The sequence below is a fragment of the Thermobia domestica genome, chromosome 5 (assembly GCF_964235325.1).
Source record: "Thermobia domestica chromosome 5, izTheDome1.hap1.1, whole genome shotgun sequence".
Lineage (NCBI taxonomy): Eukaryota > Metazoa > Arthropoda > Insecta > Zygentoma > Lepismatidae > Thermobia > Thermobia domestica.
The window spans coordinates 113,040,848-113,063,100 of NC_137458.1; the positions used below are offsets into that span (position 1 = coordinate 113,040,848).

Genomic DNA, 22,253 nt, shown 5'->3' on the forward strand with positions numbered 1-22,253 from the left:
GTTCTGTTGGTAGAAGAAATGTTGGGCTTTCTTTTCTAATATAACTTACTGAGAAAAAGGAGAAACTATAATTTATGGAATTTTTTGAAAACTTAATCCTCATTTATCTCAAAATCATCCAAATGTGGCATAGTACTATATATATCGAGTGTTATAAAAATAGGGCCCACAGACCACAGAATATTATTCTAAAAGTCAAAATAAAGCAATATATACAGGAGTTGGACAAAAAATCTAAAACGTTTGCAAAAGTGTGAAAATCATACCTAGTATGCTGTGGGGCCTCCTTTTGCGTCCAAAACAGCTTGGATCCGAAGTGGAATGGACGTATACAACTCCTGAATCGTGGTGTGTGGAATTTTGTACCATTGTTCCTCCAAAACATGATACAGGTCCTTAAGGGATGCTGGTGGAGGGTAATGAGACCGAACACGCCTTTCTAACTTAGACCACAATGGCTCAATGATGTTCATATCTGGTGATTGTGGGACCCAGGGGAGGTGTGATAGCTCCTGGTCATGCTCCTCAAACCATGATTTCACCGTTTTTGCAGCGTGACAGGGTGCCAAATCATCTTGGTAGATGCCATCACTATCAGGGAACAATATTTGGGCTATGGGTAGAACCTGTCCCCCCAAAATGGCCTCATACGCCTTAGCATTCATCATTCAATGCAGGGCTATGATGGGACCTGCAGAAAATCACGATATCACTGCCCATACTGTAACAGAACCACCCTATGCTTTACAGTTGTGAGCAGATAGTCTGTATCATAGGCCTGCGACGGTGTTCTCCATACGTAAATACGACCGGTTGTTGGAAACAAGGTGAAGGTCGATTCATCGGACCACATTATGTGTTTCCACTGCTTATGAGTCCACGCCTTGTGGTCCTTGCACAACTGGATACGCCTCTTCGCATTTACTGCTATGACCAGGGGTTTGGTGATAGCGGCCCTGCCATGAATTTTCATTTTATGAAGTTCCCGTCGCACTGTTTTTGATAAAACTGGGTTCTGTAGGCCGGAATTGAGTTCAGACGTAATTTTCATTGCAGTGGTCTTCTTTTTAGCTGCTACAATCCGTTTTAATACCCTCCGGTCCCTATCTGACAGGATTGTCTTTCGACCACTGTTGTGCTTTGCAGACGTCGTTTGCCCATGAATTGTGTATGCCCTCATGACATTGGACACAGTGCCTTTCGATACCCCCACAATGTTCACCACTGTTGCCACTGCAGCTCCAACCACATGGGCATCAACGATCATGCCTCTTTGGAAGTCTGTCAGGTCGCCCATTTTACCGCACCACTTTCACACCACGACCTCACAGGTGAACTGGTTACTGCTGATGGAAGAGAAAGGTCCACATGACACATTGAAAACAAAAAACGATCGGCAACCGATCGGCAATGTTGTGCATTGGAGGGTCAAACTTACGTGTTCTGTATGAAGTGTTTTTAGATTTTTTTGTCTACCTTTTTTTTTGTCTGTATATATATATATATATATATATATATATATATATATATATATATATTGTATACCTTTCGAGTCCTCGTCTGGAGAGACAAATTGTACTATGTGGCAACGTCGCAAATAAAGAACCATAGATTAGATCTACCAATCTATCAAATAGTTATATCGATTCTTTCCAGATGGCAGCTAAAGTCGATATTGATTGACACTAGCATCACTTATTAGTGTAGCAATCGAATCGGCTGAAGGAGGCCCCGGAGAGCATACCATCATATATTTTCGCTTTATTTTCGCCTGTAGAATAGTGTTCTGTGGTCCATGGACTCCGTTTTTAGAACATCCGATTTATTTATATATATATATATGCTTTGTTTGATCCACCATTGTTGATTAAAAAATAATAATCACGTGTTTGGGGAACTTAGCAACTAAGAAAATTAAGATACGAAAGTTCACAAGAATCTATGTGGTGAAAAGAATAACAATAAGGTTCACTCTCGTTATTGCTTGTCTCTCGAAGGTAAGTGTATTTTTCTTTTACAAAGCTACTTCCCATTATTATGACTAATGTTATTTCAAAACAAAAAACAAAATGAAGTGACCAACATAGCAGTACTCACAAGAGTTTCCGGGTCCTTATATTTACTTTGAGGTAATAATTTGTACTTTGAAGCTGCTACAGCTATTTTATGAGATGTCTCAGGGTCACACAAGTGGAAAAGAGGCATCAAATAATCGTGGTAAAACTTTTCATTTTGTAGATAAATGTTGAACGCAGTGAATGATACAAATCCTCCACTTGTGACAATAAACAGTGATCTTATTTTTTGCTGGAATTAAACATAATTAATAAGTATAATTAAGGATAAACTATATTACAACATAGATATTTGTTCATAGATGTCGATAATGTATATAATTTAAACAATTGTACTGTATTAAGTTTTAAAAACGCCTTGCTACCTTATAATTTGAATCAATGTGGTGAGCCAGGGAAAACACTGACTTAAATTATCCATATGTGCAAATGTTTAATTAATTATATCCCACACAAACTAAAGTGCTTGCTGTTAGTTATCACATTTAACACTAGTTAACAAATTTAAACTTTTTGTTTGTTACATGAGAAAAATCACCTGATCTTAAAGGAACTTTTTGCGCTGAATTAGAATATGCACTCGGTTTCTCTCCATCACGTACAGTTTTCCCGTAACAGAGGGATTTTCGGGAAATTCCCTCAAAAATTTCCCTTTTTCAGATATTTTATTCCCCTAGCTACTGTCCCCTTACATATAGTAACATAGAAATTATACCTAAGTATACCTTGATTTATATTTAATAAACCCTAAAAGTTTCGTAAAAATCGCTTAGTTCTTTCTAGAGAAATAAATATATTTGTATGTATACTGTGTGCACTGTTTATTGCACCTGATAGTAATGCTTTCAGATCTCCTGAGTTGGGGTAAAAACGATTTGCTTTATTACTACAAACACAGACATAAAAATGAATATTTACAATAGTCAACAACACACTTGTATTGCTCTCTGTAAATTAGAAACGTGTATAAAAATAGAATGTACTTCCAACGTATATATTTTTTAAACGTACAGTATATGTATATCTTAATACATATATAGACAATTCTCCAAGTTTTTTCGTTTTGTTCATGAAATGGTTATCAATATTTGTTATCAAATGTAACAGAATGCAAAAGAAAGAAAGAATGGAATACAGGCTCCAGCAGTGGAACTTATTGGATGCAGAAACGAACATATCAGTGTACAGGAAAAGGCATGTTCAATTTTCAAGCTATTTCTCAATGCAAGATAATGTGTGCGTATGTACGCATATAAATGGGTTGATGGCGGAGCTAGGAATTCCTTACGTTCCAGAAGAATGGAGGTTATTTATCGACGCGTCAAAGGTCAGCCTTAAAGCTGTCCTTTTACATAATGGAAATAAAAAACCTTCTATACCACTTGCGCACTCAGTGAAGATTAAGGAATCCTATGACACCATGTCAACTTTGCTAAATCTTATAAATTACAAGGACCATTGTTAGCAAATATGTTGTGATCTCAAGGTAGTTGGTATTTTATTAGGACTGCAGTGCGGTTACACGAAGTACCAATGTTTTTTATGTTTATGAGATAGCCGAGCTGATGACAAACATTATGAAGTGAAGGAATGGGAACCTAGAGTGAATTACGTACCTGGAGAATGCAACGTCAAATACGCTCCTTTGGTAGATCCTAATAAGATATTACTACCGCCACTTCATATCAAGTTAGGACTTATGAAAAACTTTGTCAAAGCCATGGACACATCTGGTGAAGGTTTCAAGTATTTGCGAGATAAGTTCCCTAACCTGAGTGATGCTAAGATTTCAGCGGGAGTGTTTATTGGTCCCCAAATTAGGAAATTAATGCTTGATGATAGCTTTGACAGCAAGTTAAACAGTGCTGAGCTAGCTGCCTGGACAGCATTTAAGTGTGTTGTGCGCAACTTTCTGGGCAATAACAAAGCTGAGAGTTACACAGAAATCGTACAGGACATGATACAGAAATACAAAGAGTTGGGTTGTAGGATGTCTTTAAAAATCCACTTTTTGCACTCCCACCTCAGCTTCTTTCCTGCTAACCTAGGTGCTCTCAGCGACGAACAGGGGGAAAGATTCCACCAAGATATAATGGCAATGGAGAAAAGGTACCAGGGACGATGGGATCCTTCAATGATGGGGGACTATTGTTGGGGTCTTGTTAGAGAATGCAACATTTCTTACAAAAGAAGGAAGTAGTGTACGTTTTTGTAACCCAATGGAAGTTTCATATATTGTGATAGTTTTGATTGTCTTTTCATGACCTTTTGGTACATTTGTATTATTGTTTATTGTAAATTGTCACACTTGTAAATTATATTGTATTATATTTTATATATGTGTTTGTGGTAATAAAGCAAAACGTTTTACCTCAACTTAAGAGATCTGAAAGCATTACTATAAGGTGCAATAAACAGTACACACAGTATACATACAAACATATTTATTTCTCTAGAAAGAATAAAGCGATTATTACGAAACTTGGAGGGTTTGTTAAATATGAATCAAAGTATACTTAGGTATAATTTCTATGTTAGTATATGCAAGGGGACAAGATCTTGGGGTGTAAAATAAACGAAAAAGGAAATTTTTGAGGGATTTTCCCGAAAATCCCTCTGTTACGGGAAAATCGTACGTGATGGAGAAAAACCGAGTGCATATTCGAATTCAGCGCAAAAAGTTCCTTTAAGAACAGGTATTTCCTTTTATGTAACAAAACCTTTGTTAACTAGTGTAATTAATAAAGACAAATAATTAGCTGCTTCTTCACAGAGCATCAGGTACTCAAAATTTGTTTAGGGATGCTGGAAACTTCCCTTCTTCTGCAGATCGTAATTTTAAATGTAGTGATAACATGTAATTTTTTTAATTTTTTTAATTTATTTTTTTATTTTAAACATAGACCTGATAAAAGTTAGCAACGCATCGCACATAACGTTACAATCCATCCAAGATACATTTCCAATCCAAAGTATACTCGGAGCTGCACACACCGATGCACAAAATATCGTACCATTGCTTCAGCCCGAACAAATTTTTCATTTGTTACGAGTAATTAATTGATTGATTGATTAATTAACTAATTAAAGCTTAGCGTTCCTTGCTTTTCATCTTTTTTATTTCCATAATCTTCTGTGGAGATATGTATACTTTAGATTGGCGCTACTGCCAACACAATACACGAAAACGTCAAATTTATTTTCTTTAGAATTGAGGAATTACTGTATATATCGGTGTGCAAGTTGTAAATCAAATAGCTTTCTGGAAAGGGGGAACAAGTTAAAGGTCTGTAAGGCTCAGACCGAACTCATGGGTCTTGACCTGGCCTCCTGCGAGTCGGACTCAGTCCTAGGAGACTTCTTACTCCAGTAATAAATGTTGAAAATATATAACGATATTTCTGGGAGCTTCTCATACTTACGTATACTTATAATTCATACATCAAAAGGTGTTTATAGCCCTGAGAAAGACGTCCGAACTCGAAGTATTGAACGTATACAAGGAAGAGAAATTCAACGATTCATAATAATAATAATAATAATAATAATAATAATAATACAGTGTAGGTGTATGAAATAATGTATGAACTGTTCCTTACAATAAGTGACAGGAAAAACATATTCGGGACTACTGTATTCGTCAAACGGCTCACCATTTTCTAAACAATAATAGTTTATAACCTTTTTCTACTTCTTTTGCTAGTGTTGGTATAATTTCCTTTATAAACTCTACATAAAATATTGCATTCATATTTTCATTGTTCAAAAGACAAATTCAATGCGTTAATGAACTACACAGTAATAATAATATCTACTTTTTGCTCCAATCGCGTATCGATTTTTAAAAATGAAAAAGAAAATTGGTAAATTTAGTTCTTAAACTCAAAGTAGTAGTTCTGTAAACCCAGCTCCACACTGAAGCTGTACTAAGACAATTAGAGTATCCATATCTATGTATCTTAACAAGTTTGCTCTCGATTAGTAACTTAAAACAAATAGTACTTTGTTAATAAAACCATTGATGTCGAGAATAATCGAGCAAAGTTACATATTAAATTGTGACAATTAAAAATATTATTTTGCGATAATTAGTGAATTTAATTCCAGCTCACTTCAGACTCACTTGAATATCATAGGGGCTTGAGTCAAAAACATAAACAAATTTCGGGCTCCGACAGGTCGTTAAAATTTAAATTCACGAAACAAGCCGTACCGTCCGTGAAAATCCAGACCTCTAAGGTGCCTCTCCTTGATACATTTGCAATATTAGAAAGTAAGGATTTGTGGAAATAAATAATACATGTAATGTAGTGTGAATTTTTCAAATAAATCTAATTATTATGTCTTCCCACGACTTAACTAGATTATAGTACTTCTGCCGGTGTTAAAAAAAAAAACCTTGTAAGAATATAGAATGATACCTAAGACAAAAGTGGAAAACGATCAATGCAAATCATTCAATATCCATATAACAAAACTCTCTTTTATCACAGAAATAATTTGGACGAATTTTGTGTTTAAATACAAGCAGGTCAAAAATAAATAAGAACTCGCCACAAAAATATATTTATTTTCAGAAATCAATATATTATAATACTACAAGTATTTCAGGTAAGTTACTCGTCTCCATTTTTCACGAAATTATCATTTGCAAATTTTGTAAGTTGGTGAAAATATCTGACCAATAGGGAATTATGAATAAAAGTGGATATACGTTGTATCTCAAAAAATTTAGAAACAAGAAGAGATTACAGATTGCAAAACTTCATATTTATAATAACATTGTTGGTACAGTATAGAGTCAATCTGTTTATTGAATCATTTATAAACTCATCCATCCTTTTACAAAACCAACTCAGCTCAAAAATAAAAAAATAATAAAAACAAGTCCAAAGCAAAAATAATTAACATTGAGTTTTTTGATGATGATTTGTCCTACGTTAATAATAATAATAATAATAATAATAATAATAATAATAATAATAATAATAATAATAATAAAATTAATTGAATATTTGAACAATATAAGGAAAAATATTCAAATCATTTTAATAGTATTATTAAATTATTTGACAATTACCTATCAATTATGTAAAATCCATAGTAAGTTATTACTTGTCACCAATCGCTACGGCTGTTTTGTTACACATTGACTGAATATTATTTTCGTACTTTATATAATACTTTACATTACACAAAACAGACAGTAAATATTTAATGAAATCCGTTTCAAGAACTTTTTACCTTTCTTGAATCATTTGGAGGTTCGCATAATACACGAATGGGAGCATCGACAAATATATATACTTACCTTGAAATTAGAAGTGGTCATAACTGAGGTATTTTATAACTTCAATTTATATAAATAAACCTCTACTATATATATATGCGATAACAGTCATTTGCATTTTTGACTGATAACATCAGCATATCTTATGCTGTTGCCTTAGACTCAATTATAAGTTTATTTGTCTGCACAAATTATCTCGAAGTGCTTCCTTAGTCATTTGAGGACTTTATACCAACAAATACTTGTGTTCCTGCATAGGTAAAAAAAATAATAAAACTAAGAATAATAATCTGATTCACATCTAAAAAATCTACGAACTTTCAAGCTACTATTACATGTACTTTAGCACAAATACAATCTGGCACATGTTGTTAAGATTACCTAACACTCATCTGTATTGTTCCCAGCTGACACATCATAGTCGAGTGAAGTCAATTGTTTCATACTGTATGAAACACATGTTAAAGAGTACATAGTGGATTGCGTTTGTGTTGGTACTCCTAGTTGTAAATTAGTGATAACTAAAATTTCATTAATTTGTTGCTTATTCTAGTGTTTCGTATGGTAAAAGGACCAAATCTAATAAAATGTACAACAATATTTATGAACCCGAAGCTCTTCATTACTGATCAGCCGTTCAAAGTAACAAGGTTGGTTTTACTGAAATTATACTAGGAATTTGAAAATCCTTTTGGGATTTCCAGGGCACATTACAGATGAGCAGGTAGAAAAATTTTTTTTTAAATACTTTTATTGATTTTTTAAATTGACTTTTTTATTTAAATAATTGTACTGGATTTTCTTAAATAAAATGAAATGAAATATTTAAGTTTTACTTCCTACAATTATGTCGGCTAGGCTAAAGGAGACGGTGACGATGAGAAATGAATGAAGTGATGGAATGAAGAAAGTAAGAGAACCCCGAAAAAACGCACACACACGGCGTTTGTCCAGCACAAAGCTCACTTGGCGCGAGCTGGGATCGAATCAAGGATCTCTTGCACCCGAGATGAATGCTGTACCACTGAACCATTGATTTTCTTTTAAAAAATGGAATACAATTTAAACTATATCTCTTTTTCAACTGGTAAACTACGGATATTTTAGGTTTCGTTTATTATGTGATGTTAGAATAAAAAAAAAAAAAAAAAAAAGATTGGGATTTTCTTGATATTTATGTTATTTTTTTCCAAGGTATTTCTCACACGTCACAGTTGCTCAGTAGCAGCACATTATTTTTCTCCCAACATATAAGAGTGGGCAGTCATAATTCACTTCACAATAATTTGACGAAAGATAATTATAATCGTCTTAGTACGTATTTCTTTTTAAACATCTTCATCAGTAAAGAACCAAAATAAAATATACAGAATATGCTACCGTTCTGCAAGCTGCACAAATTTTGCACTGAGTTCCACATCAAATTGTATCGTTTCTAAAAATTATATATATATATATATATATATATATATATATATATATATAGAGAGAGAGAGAGAGAGAGAGAGAGAGAGAGAATTCTTTTACACGACTTTCATCGTAACTTTCTCATAATGAATATCAGTATCTTTTACTTTAAAATTGTAAAAATATTCAAGGTAAATTTGCATATCAGCATGAATTGTTTGTAAGTAGTTTGATTTCAAGTTACACTCATTCAGTATTAAAAAAATAATACTAAAATAAGAAAGATCTTTTAATAGTAAGATGTTTTTAATCAAGAATGTCTTTTTTTTTATCAAATATATTTATCATTTTTCTTCCTATTTACAGTATTAACGACTACCTGAAACGTTGGTTTTTAGCACGGGAACAACACATTTTTGGCAAGTATAAAAGAACTTATTTTTCAACCCTCTTTTAAACCTCTTAGGATGAGTATTTAAATCGAAATAGATAGAAAGCCAAATCGACCCAAATGCTAATTATCTTTTTTTTAAATCCTTTCAAACAGTGCGGTCATTATTTTTTGCGAAAAATCTATCTCGTCCCCTCAGAATACATATTTGAATTTACGTGTAGAGCTAATGACAAGTACCCAGGTCAAACCAACTATCATTTTAAACGATTCAATCGAGTCTCACTTTCGTCATTTTATGAATAGGAAATTAAAATAAATGGTTAGCCATCGGCTTGTTTCTTTGAAATATGGTAGCAAAGGAACACCGTCCAATATCGTTCAACATTGTTGCTTTATTGGAAAGAATACATCTTGCGATATGGATATAATTTCAATTAAATGGCTGCCTCGACTCACTTGGCAGTAGCCCATCCTTTCAATCCAATTTTGAACTTTATGTTCGATGGTTTGTAGCGCTATTTCTAGAACAGCTCCATCAATATTGTGCTTAAGTGCCTAAATCGTTTCTGTATTATCAGAGTAACATCGACCTTTAACGGCACTCCACAAAAATCTAATGGTGCCAAATCGCAGTTTCGCGGAGGTCACGCAATATCAAAGAAATGGCTGATGACACGATTATTGAACTTAGTGTGCAAAAGAACGATTGTAAGACGGCTTGTGTGGAACACTGTGCCATACTGCTGGACCAAAAGCTCGCCCACGTAAATTGCTGCAAAAGAAGAAATTGGTAAACATGCTTTTGTAGAGTACTCCGTTAATCATAACGTTGTTACTATCTTCATCTTCGAAAAAAAAAGGGAGCAATTAACGCTGCCGCTCCACAATCACACCAGTCATACGCTGAGGACGTATTGACTTCTCAATGACGACTTATGGGTTTTCCGAGCTCCAAATACGGCAAGTTTGCTTGTTGGTATAGCCGCCGAGATGAAAATAGGTTCTTATTCGAAAAGTTGATTTTGTAAGTGAAATCGACATCTACTTCAAGCTTCTCTAAATTCCAAACATAGAAGCCATAACGAAAAAAAATTTTTAAAAATGTTATTTTCCTTCAATTTCTGAGTAAGTTGGACCTTGTAACTAAATAGTCCCAGATCTTATGCAGAAATCGCCTCAGGCTTGTGCGACTAATGTTCAGTTGCTGCGATCTGTTGCGAGTTGAGGTTCTCAGGTTGAAGTGCACATTTTTGTCGACACAGTAGCAATATTCTGGACTGAGTGCATTAGACGCACAGAAGGATACCTCTTGTTATCACTTAACATGCCAATCCCACAAACTTTCTGCACAAACCTGCGGTACAGTAGGTGCGGTGGGTGTACTATGTTGACCGAACTTTCTTTTCAAACTTCGCACTGTTTCAAAACACAATATTCACTTTAGAAATAAGTTTTCAATATTCCCCAACGTTGTTCAAGCGTAAATCGATTCATTTCATATTGCGGAGATATTATACTGTGCAGGGTGGATTGATTTAAATCACGATTTTAATCAAGATTTAAATCACTTGATTTTTTAAATAAAAATCGTTGATTTAAATCAAATTCCGAAATAAATTATTTTAAAGTGAAAATAAGTAAAATTCCGTTTCTGTTCTGTTATTACGATTATAGAAGATAATTATGATAATACAACGAGACTCAAATATATGTAAGCACAGTATGAAAACGAGTATCATGCAGAGGAATGATTAGGGAATATCCCGTTTTGAACGGGTAATTGGTGAATCCTGCTTTCTTCTCTTCGTAACATAAGGTTTTTAAATCGTTAACTATTCCAACGGAGAAATCACCATGGACATTTAAGACAAAAATTCTTTTGTATTCACGTCTGTTTGTTTGTTTCCAGATAATAGGGGTGTATTTAGAGGGGCACGATCCCTTAAAATCCGATTTTAAAACTTTAGGCGAAATTTATGTACTAAATACATTTTGGATGCGTTAAAATATCGAATAATACTTTTGATAAAGTGGATACTTTCAAATATCTAGGATCAATATTAACAGACGAAAACGATATTTACGAAGAAATTAAATGTCGACTAAAAGCAGGGAATTCGTGTTATTATTCAGTTCAAAATCTCTGGTCGTCACGAATTCTGTCGAGGAATTTGAAGCTTAAAATATATAAAACGATAATAATGACCGTTGCTCTGTATGGTCGCAACTACTATGAGGGAAGAGTATAGACTGAAAGTATTTGAGAACAAGATCCTGAGACGAATATTCGAACCCAAGAGGAACGGGAATGGTGAAAACTTCGTAACAAGGAACTACATAATTTATACGGTTTACCAATCATTGTTAGGGTAATCAAGTCTAGGAGACACAGACGGGCAGGTCATGTAGCCAGGATGGAAGAAAGTAGGAACACTTTCAAAGTCTTAACTGGAAGACCAATCGGAAAACGACCATTAGAAAGACCTAGGCGCAGATGGGAGGACAATATTAAGATGGATCTCGCAGAAATAGGTATACAAAGTAGAAACTGGATCCAGTTGGCTAAGGATCAGGGTTGGTTGGTTAAAACCAACTGGTTTAAACCCCACCCAAAAAAAAAAACAAAAAAAAAAACGAAAAATGCTTTACATCGTCTGAATTTCATGGTGACGTTTCCACATATCAAATCATCTGCATTAGTTTTATCTCTTTTTCACCCTTTAATCAAGGCGTCCAATGTTCAATTCTCGGTCGAACCACAGCCCTTCTTTCAAGTGTAAACCAAGTAGCGGTTCGGATGTCACTTTCAGCGAAAGTTTTCTTCTTACCTCGGTATTACATGAGGATATTAAGCTTAAACATACGAAACAAAATAAATTGTATGCCTGAATGCCTGTTGTTATATAAAGAACCCAAGGTTGTTAAATATATTGATAAAAAAATTGGCAAAATTTATCGACTGCCTATGTAGCTTCCAACATTAGCTTGGACTGGACTTTTGTTTTAATTTTATTGAATGATTTCTAGATACTAAATTTGTAATTTAATACCTCAGTTTTAGCGTACTGGTTATGATACCTTGACCTTAAAATTACATACAAAGCAATAACGACATTTTCCCGTTATTGCTTTGCATTCATGCTTGCCAACTACTTGGGTGCTCCGGCACCCACAAGATTTTTAGTTTGGACAAGGGTTTGAACCCGTTTCTCTTGCGTTTAAGTCAGCCGTGTTACCGACTGAGCTAGGCCAGCCACAACTTATCCTTATACTACCGGTATATTTTACTTTATCACAGCACAGCTTTTTGTAACAGTGTTCATAAAAGATTTTAACTAAAAATAAGTCAATCAAACATTGAAACTTCCTTCAAAACATACAGACTAACACGTCCCGCCATTGATACGCACCCACATAAATTTTGGAAAGTCGGCGCAGTTGTTTGCATTTAAAGTAATAACAATATTTTTCCAATGGCTAAGGCGGGAGTTTCCCGATTTATATATAATTCTGTATAACGGTTTCATTTATGCAAATGTTAATTTTTTTGTTCTTCTGAAATGACTCTTGATAATTATATTAACAATTATGTAAAGATCAGTACAACGTATTTTTATCAGGAGTGCTTCGTGAGTGTCGGCAGACTCGTCGCATTTGTGGCCAATTAGTTCCGGTTTCGTGTCCAAATAGACAATTTCTCTTGGATGTAAGCCGAGAAGCGGTTTGGATTCCGCTTTAAGCTTATGTGACGTCTTCCAGCATAATCCTGGTGTTGCATAATAATGCCAAGGCGAAACAAACTTGTTTATGTCCATAGGTAATATAAATACACAGAGCAAATCATTTAAATCAAAACAACCGGGTTTTTTGGTTTTTTCAATAAAAACCATGTTTTTTGCCAACCCTGCTAAGGATAGAAGTCAATGGACAGTTTTTGTAAACACGGCATTGAACCTCCGGGTTCTATAGGCCATAGAGTTAGTTAAAATTAGGCGAAATGTATGTACTTAATATGTATCTCGTGCTACTAGCTAGTTCCGATTTTTTTTTAATATGCCCCTGCCAAATATCATTAACTTTCGTGAATAGAAAACTGTCATGTTGATAAACGTTTCTGAATGTTTTTTCCTTAATTCTTAAGAAACATTGTTTGGGATTGAAATAGGTTAACGATTGGGCATTAATTCAAAATTAAACCCTAATACTTTCACTTAAGTGGCATAATTAATATTTAACACCAATTCGTAATGTTTTTTCTTCAGTTCGCGACTTGTATTATATGAGGAGAAAGATTTGATTTAAATAAAAAAAAATCAACAAAAATGACTAAAAAAAAATCATGATTTTTTCCACCCTGATACTGTGTTTCTTTCACTTGTTTGAGTAAGAATGAATTATAAGTCTCAACACAACATTACTTTAAAAAGAAACAACGAAATAGCCATCCCTTTATTACAAAAATGTTTCTCTATCAGAGACAGAATTTTCGAAAAAAAAAAATCTGGAAACCGAGTTCCACTTGCCTAACTTGAAGAGCTAGTGAGATTTTTTTTTTTCTTTTAATGCATTTTGGTCAAAGTAACAAGATTAAAAATCCAAATCGAGTCAAGCGCTATGCTCAAAAATTTATTGCAAACGGTTTACCCATTTTCCTGTGATGATAAAACAGACAAGATCGATGTTACTTTTCTATACTGACAATAACATCGAAATTTCCTTCCCCTTCTAGGGGGACTTAAAAGGGAAATTTTCTAAAACGCTGGAGCACATGGTTACAATGAGGTTATATACTAAGTTTCATTTCCGAACATGAGGGACTCGGGAGATACTCTATGTTTTGAATACATTTTAAACCTTTTCTTCCACTGCCTTCACGTGTCCAATTATTTTTAATGTGGAGTTCATGTATCACGTTTCATTTTCTTAATTTGAAATTCTCTTCTTTAAATTTTGTTGCTCTTCTAATTGGAAGTTATGGCTACAAAGATCTCCTGATCTTATTCTAATATATTTCTACCTACGGAGCACTCTTAAAGAGAATAGACAACAAGACTCTTCCGAAATTACAAGAAAACAATTCAGCAGGAAATTACGGTTGTGGTTTCCTATATGTTGCTCTCTTTATAAAATAAGATGTATTTCAGGAATCTATTAATCCAACTGCTATGAATCATCAACTTTCTCGTAGAAAAGGCACCTTCGTATCAATCTTCAATGCGTGAAGTTATGCTTCTTCTTTGAAAATTATTCGGGAAAATTACAGGTTGAGAGCGAGAGAAATATCTTGAACTTTAATATTTCACAGTATTTTAGTGAAAACTGAGTGTAGTGAGTGGGCAGCCTAACGTATCCAGTTTAATGAAGTGACAAAGAACACATTATTAGCAAGTTATCCTGCTGGGGAAGACACAGAATTTGGTGAGATTGGGGTTGTTTATGAGGGATAAGCTATTTATTATTCTACGATAAGTGCTACTTATTGAACTAATTTGGTATGATATTCTTTTTCAAATTCTTAATTGTCATATCTTTCACACCCAACTTCGAACTCAACACAACCTAACCCTTTCCTAGCTAGTCTACACGCTCCCAGAAAGACATTTCTACGAAATTCTGAGCCCAGGGTATAATTATGTAATTCAACTTTCTTGGAGGAGGACAACTACCTATAATGTGAGGGTAGATGTTGAATAATCGTTTCTGCACCCGCCAAGGTTATATACATGATATGCTGATGAATAATAGGGGCCCACTTATTTGTAACATTTACCGGCAAAGTTTCTAATACAGTATTGAGTAAATAAAATATATATGTGAGAGACATATCTATACAGCAACTAGTATTGGAGAAACTGATAAATGAAAATAAACGATGAGCACAACGGAATCCGACATAAAGAAACCATTGTTTAAGGCATACAAATATTCAATCAGTAAAAAGTGAATATGCTGCATTAACTCATGATGCGACACTGGAATAGATAGCAATCTTACTTTTAGTTGCTACATAACGTAGATTTCACAGTAGTTGTAATCTTCTCATAAAGAGATACTGTAAATCTCCACACAATTGGTGTGTAGCATCATAATAAATATGGAAAGCAATTATTTTTGGCGGTTTGTGTCAAATTCTGCTAAGAAAACGCTACACTTATAGCAAAAACATTATGCACTCTGAAAATGAACTGGCACAAAGGAATGCAACGTTGCATACAAATACGATAGTAACATATGATTTTGTCAAAAAAGCAAGGATATATGTCATAAATTCCTACGTGAACCCCTATTACCAAACTGCACCGAAAATAAAATAGTATTCCATCTTACATAAAATGAAATAATAATAATAATAATAATAATAAAATGAAATCTTACAGTTATACCCTATACCGGTACGCTAGAAACATGCAATTAATGAAAGTGATTGACTTGTGAATCAACAGAAAGATATGTGACAAGTAACGGAAGAACTCAAGAGAAAATCTACAAACACAACGTTGTCCATCATAAACTCGCTTGGCCTGGGATTCACCAGCGATTCGTCGCACCAGAGGTGAGTGTTACACCACTGAGCCACGATACCACCCCCTTCTAATTTTTATGCCCCACCAGGGTGTCTATTGAGTTTCATTTCCAAAATTCCAGTATATTTCCAGTATATTCAGTATAATTATCAGCAAAATTCCAATACCTAATATAATGATGTTTTAAAAGTTCTTTAGAAATAATCACACTCTTGATGATTTCAGGTTTGTAATTGTTTTACCATCAAAAGAATAGTTTATTTTTAATAAACTTAGCCTTGATTTTTTTAAATACAATGATATTTTAACATTTTTAAAAGGGCCTCCCCTCACAACCTTCCACTCCACCCATTGCCTTAAATGTCTAATTACAAAATGCATACAACTCTTGCTTTGGAAAAATTTACAATCTCAATGGATACAAAATTGTTTCTAAGAGGATTCATGATTCATTATTTTTTCAGTATGTGGATCAAAATTCCAGTATTTCCAGCATCAAAATTAAATTCCAGTATAATTCAAGTATTTCCAGCATCAGTAGACATCCTACCCACAAGCTAACACTGGCTATTGAGAAAGAACAATTGGCGAAAAAAGTACCTATTGGCACGATAGCAGGCTTGCAGCCCGAACATTACGACACGGGGAACCCGAGATTATGTTTGGGGCGGGGGCTGACTTGAGTTCTTTACATATATGTATACCAAAAACAACTTAAAAAGTTTCAGCGGAGCGGTCCCGAGTTCGATTTCCGGTTGGGGCACTCGGTCGAAAAAGTGTAAAACGCTTTTCCAGGCCAGCCACCCTGAATGAAGTTTTCCTGGGTTTTCCTCAGTCACACCAGGGGTGATGCTTAACTTATAGGACCCAGGCCACTTTCTTCATTCCCTTTCTCCGAAGAACGTCATCCCTCAAATGTGACGGGCTAAATGGCCTTAGATGCCGAAAGTCCAGAAATCTAAATCCTACATCCTTAAAAATTCAGCGAGGGCTCAGCCTTTCCCACTGCGTCACTCCTTACAGACGGCTCATTCCACGTCAAATCACCCAGGCCATGTCACCCACCAATTCAGATTTTAATGAAACTTCGTGTACTTGTTAACACTACCATGGTATGAAGACCTGTAAAATTTTTCTTCCGAAATCCTAATAGTTTGTGAGAAATACGAGACCAAAGTTTCAGAATTTCAGGCATCCCGGTCGTTCTCGATGCCATCTAATATTTCGTAGAGCTTAATACAAAAATTCATATCTTAGTATGTAAGCAATGTATCACTTGGAAATTTCTACCCGAGGTTTATGCAAGTCTGTACACCATCAAGATTGCTGTACATTAAGGGTGAAAAATGCACCCTTGCACTTCAAAACAGTTAATTCTTTGTGTAAATTTCTAATTTTACATAGTACGCACTATCGCTGTGAGGCGGATCAATTACCTTGCCGCTCTTTTTTAAAAAATTGAACCTTAAGGTATGTTCTAAGAGACTGTAAAATAAAATTAGTGGTTTTTTGAATGCTTCGGTTAGTATTTCTCGTTTAACCCTTCAACGCCAACGCGCCAGCTTTTCGTGTCATCTGTAAAGTGTTATTGCCATTGATGCAAGCAAGGTATCGGGACATTATTGCTCGATTAACTCACACAGGTCTCAAGCATGGGCGGCGATTAGGGGGGGGGGCAAGAGGGGCAGTTGCCCCTCTTTTGAAGTGAACACTTAACTCTTAAATTATATCATCTGTTTTTCGCTGATAGGCTAGAATCTTCATTATTCGATTTAAAAAAGTACCAATAAAACTTTCTCTTTTTTTTCTCAAGCCTGTAGGCATTGTAGAACACGTTACATATGCTTTCACGCCTTTCTGTGTCGAGACGTAGAGTATGATGACGTCATAACTAAAAAAAAATAATTATTATGACCTTTTTATTACTTTTTGCAGGTCTTACTTTTGCACCTAGAAGATTGAAATTTTTCACACAAACTTCAATGCACCCCTTAATATTTTCTAGATTCTTTTCAGATTTCTGCGATAAAACAGAGGGTCCAGAGAGACAGAAAGGTTAAAAAAAAAAACTTTTTAACAAAGATCCCTTTTTTCGCGAGTTTCCCTCCTCAGATACATGATGGAGACATGTGAATGCTACCGTTTGAAAGACTGTTCTCTTCTAAAAAGAATGATGTACGAACCATGATCCTAGTGTAAATGGGGATGTCTCAGGGAATTTTTACCTGAGATCCTTTTTTATAGGGGAATCTGGAATATTGTAAAGATATTATTTTTGGCAGGTTTACTTTTGAACCTAGAAGATTGAAATTTTGTACACATTTAGTACAACCCTTAGTATTTTTCAGATTGGTTTCAGATCTCTGCGTTAAAACACGAGGGGCAAAAAAGTACAAAGAAGGAATATTTTTAAAACAAATAATCCATTTTTTCACGATTTTCCCACCTGTGAGCTCCTCCGTGGCTAAGCGGTTAGCGTACGCGCCTTTGGCGTGGGAGACCCGGGTTTGATTCCCGGCGGGAGCTCATGTGGTTCGGATTCCACGTTAATCAGTAGGTCCACGTCTCATATAGCCTCGCTGCTGAAAGGGACGCTAAACTAAAATCAACTCAACAACAACAATTTTCCCACCTCAGGGGGAAAGAGGGGGTCACACTCTTGTCCAAAATGATTGTCGCATATCTATAACTGTCTTCTTGTAAGAATATAATTTGATAATAATTTTGCAGGGTAACTTTAATATTGATACTATGTGTATAATCGGGAAATGTATATTTGTGGTAAATTTCATAGGAAAAGAATTATAAATACGAAAATTAGAATGAGTAAAACAAAACTTTGCTAAATGGACAAGAAAGTTTTATTTTCTTTTTATTGTTCTTATTACTGCTCTTTTGACATGAAATTTGATACATACATGTACTAGCTGATTACACAGATGCTAACATTATAAGAAATACAGGGCGAATTAGTTATCAAATTATAATCCTACAACAACATATTTATAGACATACGACAATAATTTTGGACATGAGTGTATATAATGGAGATATGTAAGTGGTATCGTTTAAAAGTATGTTATATTCTGAAGGGAATGATGTACGAACAATGATCATAGGATAAATAAGGATGTCTCAGGAAAATTTTATATTACATCCGGGTCATCTGGGGCATTGTGGGAATGTTCTTAGCTCATTGGTAAACAACGATTATATGAAGTTCCGAAACTCAAAATGCGAAAAATTTTATACTGTTCTGTTCCTCTCATCGAGATTAACAATAATTGTGGTGTCACACCGCATCATCCCAACCACAATATTAACGGTAGGGTAAAACCACATCTCATAAGTAGAAAATTCTCTGCTTACTAGATAACCTACACTCAATAATCCGCCAGCAGGGTGTCTAATAAAATTCCAAAATGAAAATTCGTGACTTTTCCTTTACCAAACATGAAACTGCGTACCATTCTCAAGAGCAAATTTGAGTGCGAATTAGGTCGAATTTTTATGCATGCGATAGAAGCGTGCTTTGCTTGCGATTTGGTAGCGTGTAAAGCCGATCATAGATATTTTTGGTGATGAATTTTGACGTTTTATAGAACCAAATTTTCCAGTTTGTGCTTGTTTGTACAGATAAAAAAATTCGTGACCCAAAAATTTCGTGACTTCTTGATTTTCATGACCGTTTTCTAATTTCATGACTTTTTCGTGACATTCGTGACTAATAGACACCCTGGCCAGCTCGTATGACCGCAAGCCCACACACATCCGCTATCATTAGTATCTATGTAAAACATAAATCTTAATTGCAAAGAAAAAGCTTGCTGAGACAAAATCATGACGCATGTTGTTAAGCTGATCTAGTTTTCCTTTATCAGACGTTTGCATAAAACAAAATTTTACACCCACCCCAAACACACACAGGTACAAACTATTTGTCTACAAAAGATGTTTTTATCAGTGCTGGTTTAGTTTTGGTACATCACATTCTGGAAAATGTATAGGTAAAATTCAATACTTTGCATGAAAAGACATATTCATAAGAAACACATTTCTACAGGCGACAGTAATAAATACAAAGTAATACAGTTGTATTTTAGTTTTATAAGTGTAGAGTTACTAGTGTTAAACCATTACAAGTGCTTTACTACGGATAAAATAAGTTAGTGCATAAAAGATGACTGTATATAATATTATTTTCCACCGGCAGTATATTTCTGCACAGTGTACAAAAGTTGTATTTTACGTTTACAAGTGGTACGTTACTAGTATGAAACCATCACAAGTGCCAAAACCAGTTTGTTTTCACTACACTCGCTTATGCATATACGATCGTCGCTGACGCGCCTGCTTCCTTCGGACACCTTCCCCCGGACAGACATACCCTACCAGCTTCGCTGACCCGGTTAGATAGCATTCGTGCTTTGTAGTGGCCACCTAGCACAGGTTAGTTTTATGCACTGCAGTTTTTGCCATACACCCGGACACCGTATTTATATCCAAATCGCAAAACAAGGCATTTATTCCGAAGTTGGGCGTCCGCTTTCGCCACGTTTTTTAGCTGTTATCTCCTTTCCACACTTTCTGCAATTTGTTATTAGGTTCATTAATCCGTGCCCTTCACAAACTTTTAAAAGATTTTGCTCGTTATCAACGCATTCCTTCACAAATGTTAAAACTGTTAGTTTATTGCCCTTGTACATTCACCATGTTGATAACATAAATGCTCGTTTCTTTCCCACAGTGCAACTATTCGGTTACCTTGCGCCAAGTAGTTCCCTCCGCTCGCCGTATAGTCCCATGTTTATAACCGCTTATATATAAGAAATAAACATATTTTTCGAGACTCTTATACATTATCAAGCACACAAACGATCAAATTATCCTTATCTTTCCTGTAAATTTTAAAAATTTTGCTGGAAACGGACGCCCAACTTTGGAATTTAACCCCAAAACAATTGTAATCTTTTAAAAATTACTTCCTGATGGTCACCTTGAATTTTATTTATGCTAAACAGGGTTAATGTAATGTCGTTCAGCGCAAAGGTTTTGGAGAACAATAAAAACATTAGTGAAAGAATTATAATGTTTCAACAATTATTTCCAGTGGTGTGCCACGAGTAAATGTGCACGCTTTTATCTATGACAATACACATCGTACAAAAATATTATCTTGCAACAATTAACATGAAAATAGCACGTAAAATCAATGAATTTCTCGGCTAACAAAGATGGAATTGGGGCTACAAAATATAAATATCGGTTTAAGAATTTGAGTGTTGCTATGTACAAAAAACATATCTTGTATGTGAAGTACCAATGCAATTACTATCCCTAAATTACTGGATTTTAAACATATTCCTTCTTACGCGCTAAAACATTCGGCCAATCATAAACTAACCTAAAGCCTAATATGAATATTGGACGAAATAATCAAGAACATTTACTCAGATGAAATGAAATCTAGAAATGAGCAAACATAAAATACGTACACGTATAGTTAGTGGCATGTCTTTGCTTATATTTTGAATTAATTCAAAATACTTTTTCTTCTGTTATTTTGGTTTCCTACCTTCACCAAACATATGCTTGCGCTACAGCCAATGTTGCAATAATAACCTAAAAATATTTCTTGGGAACTCTCATAATTTTCCACTCTATTAATAAAACTAACCAAACACCAAATAAATATAAATAATACCTATAGCAATAAAATTGCTTTCACCAGATACATTATGGAAGATCGGCAAATTTTTACTTTGAGCCAAACAGTGACTTCAACCGATTCATGTGATCCGATTACAATTACTAACACAGTGAAAGTAATATACGATGTTAAGAATTATACTATAAGTACAAGGGCCACAATGTTACTACAGTTCCAAGAAGTAACTGAACCTATAAGAACCGATTAAAGTCACAGTTGGAGTCAAAGTAAAGACTTACCGGAAGATCAATACAAGAGTGACAATATCCACAGAAAGTGAAAGCACAACATATACACACTTCCGCAGTGGCGGCGGTTGGACGTTAAAAGGGGGGGAAGACATGATATGAACAATTGTACCTAAGTATATCAATGTTAGATTTCCTGGTTGTTTCTAACACTGTTTGATGAAACGTTGTATAACTAATAGGATACTATCTTTTTTCACTTAAAATGCCGCATATCGTATTTCTATTTTATTAAGTAAATACATGAGAGCAATACAGGAAGGTACTAGAGACCTGCACGGGCCGAATTTTTCAGCCCGAGCCCAATCCAGCCCGAATGTACGTCGGCCCGGCCCAGCCCGGGCCCGAAACGTTTTGCAGATTTTCGGCCCGAGCCCGGCCTGGCCCGATAAGTTTTTTAAAATTCTTGGCCCAAGCCCGGCCCGGGCCCGATAAATTTTCGAAGTTTCATTTTGTAACATTTTTCACGGGCACACTTCTTCAACGTTTGCCTTTATTCTAATTATCGTTTAACGAATGTCAATAATTATTAAAGAATTGCAATTAATCGGCCCTAGCCCGGCCCGACCTGAAAAAAAATCAGTATCGGCCCGCCCAAGCCCGGC

At 35.0% G+C, this 22,253-nt stretch overlaps 1 protein-coding gene across 8 annotated transcripts in view; it reads right to left on the reverse strand.

The window, feature by feature from the left end:
• Positions 1–21,573, reverse strand: part of Dhod (dihydroorotate dehydrogenase 2) — a 70,894-nt gene extending 49,321 nt beyond the window's left edge. For 2 of the 8 annotated variants that reach the window (XM_081758898.1, XM_081758895.1), the window contains exons 1-3: positions 21,186–21,339; positions 7,387–7,615; positions 2,098–2,307 (exon numbers count right to left, since the gene is read on the reverse strand). In XM_081758898.1, the coding sequence (XP_081615024.1) occupies positions 2,098–2,307; positions 7,387–7,407 (231 nt within the window). In that variant the 5' untranslated portion in view covers positions 7,408–7,615; positions 21,186–21,339. The other 6 variants (XM_081758896.1, XM_081758899.1, XM_081758901.1 and 3 more) reach the window with 6 other exon arrangements.
• Positions 21,574–22,253: the final 680 nt, after the last annotated feature.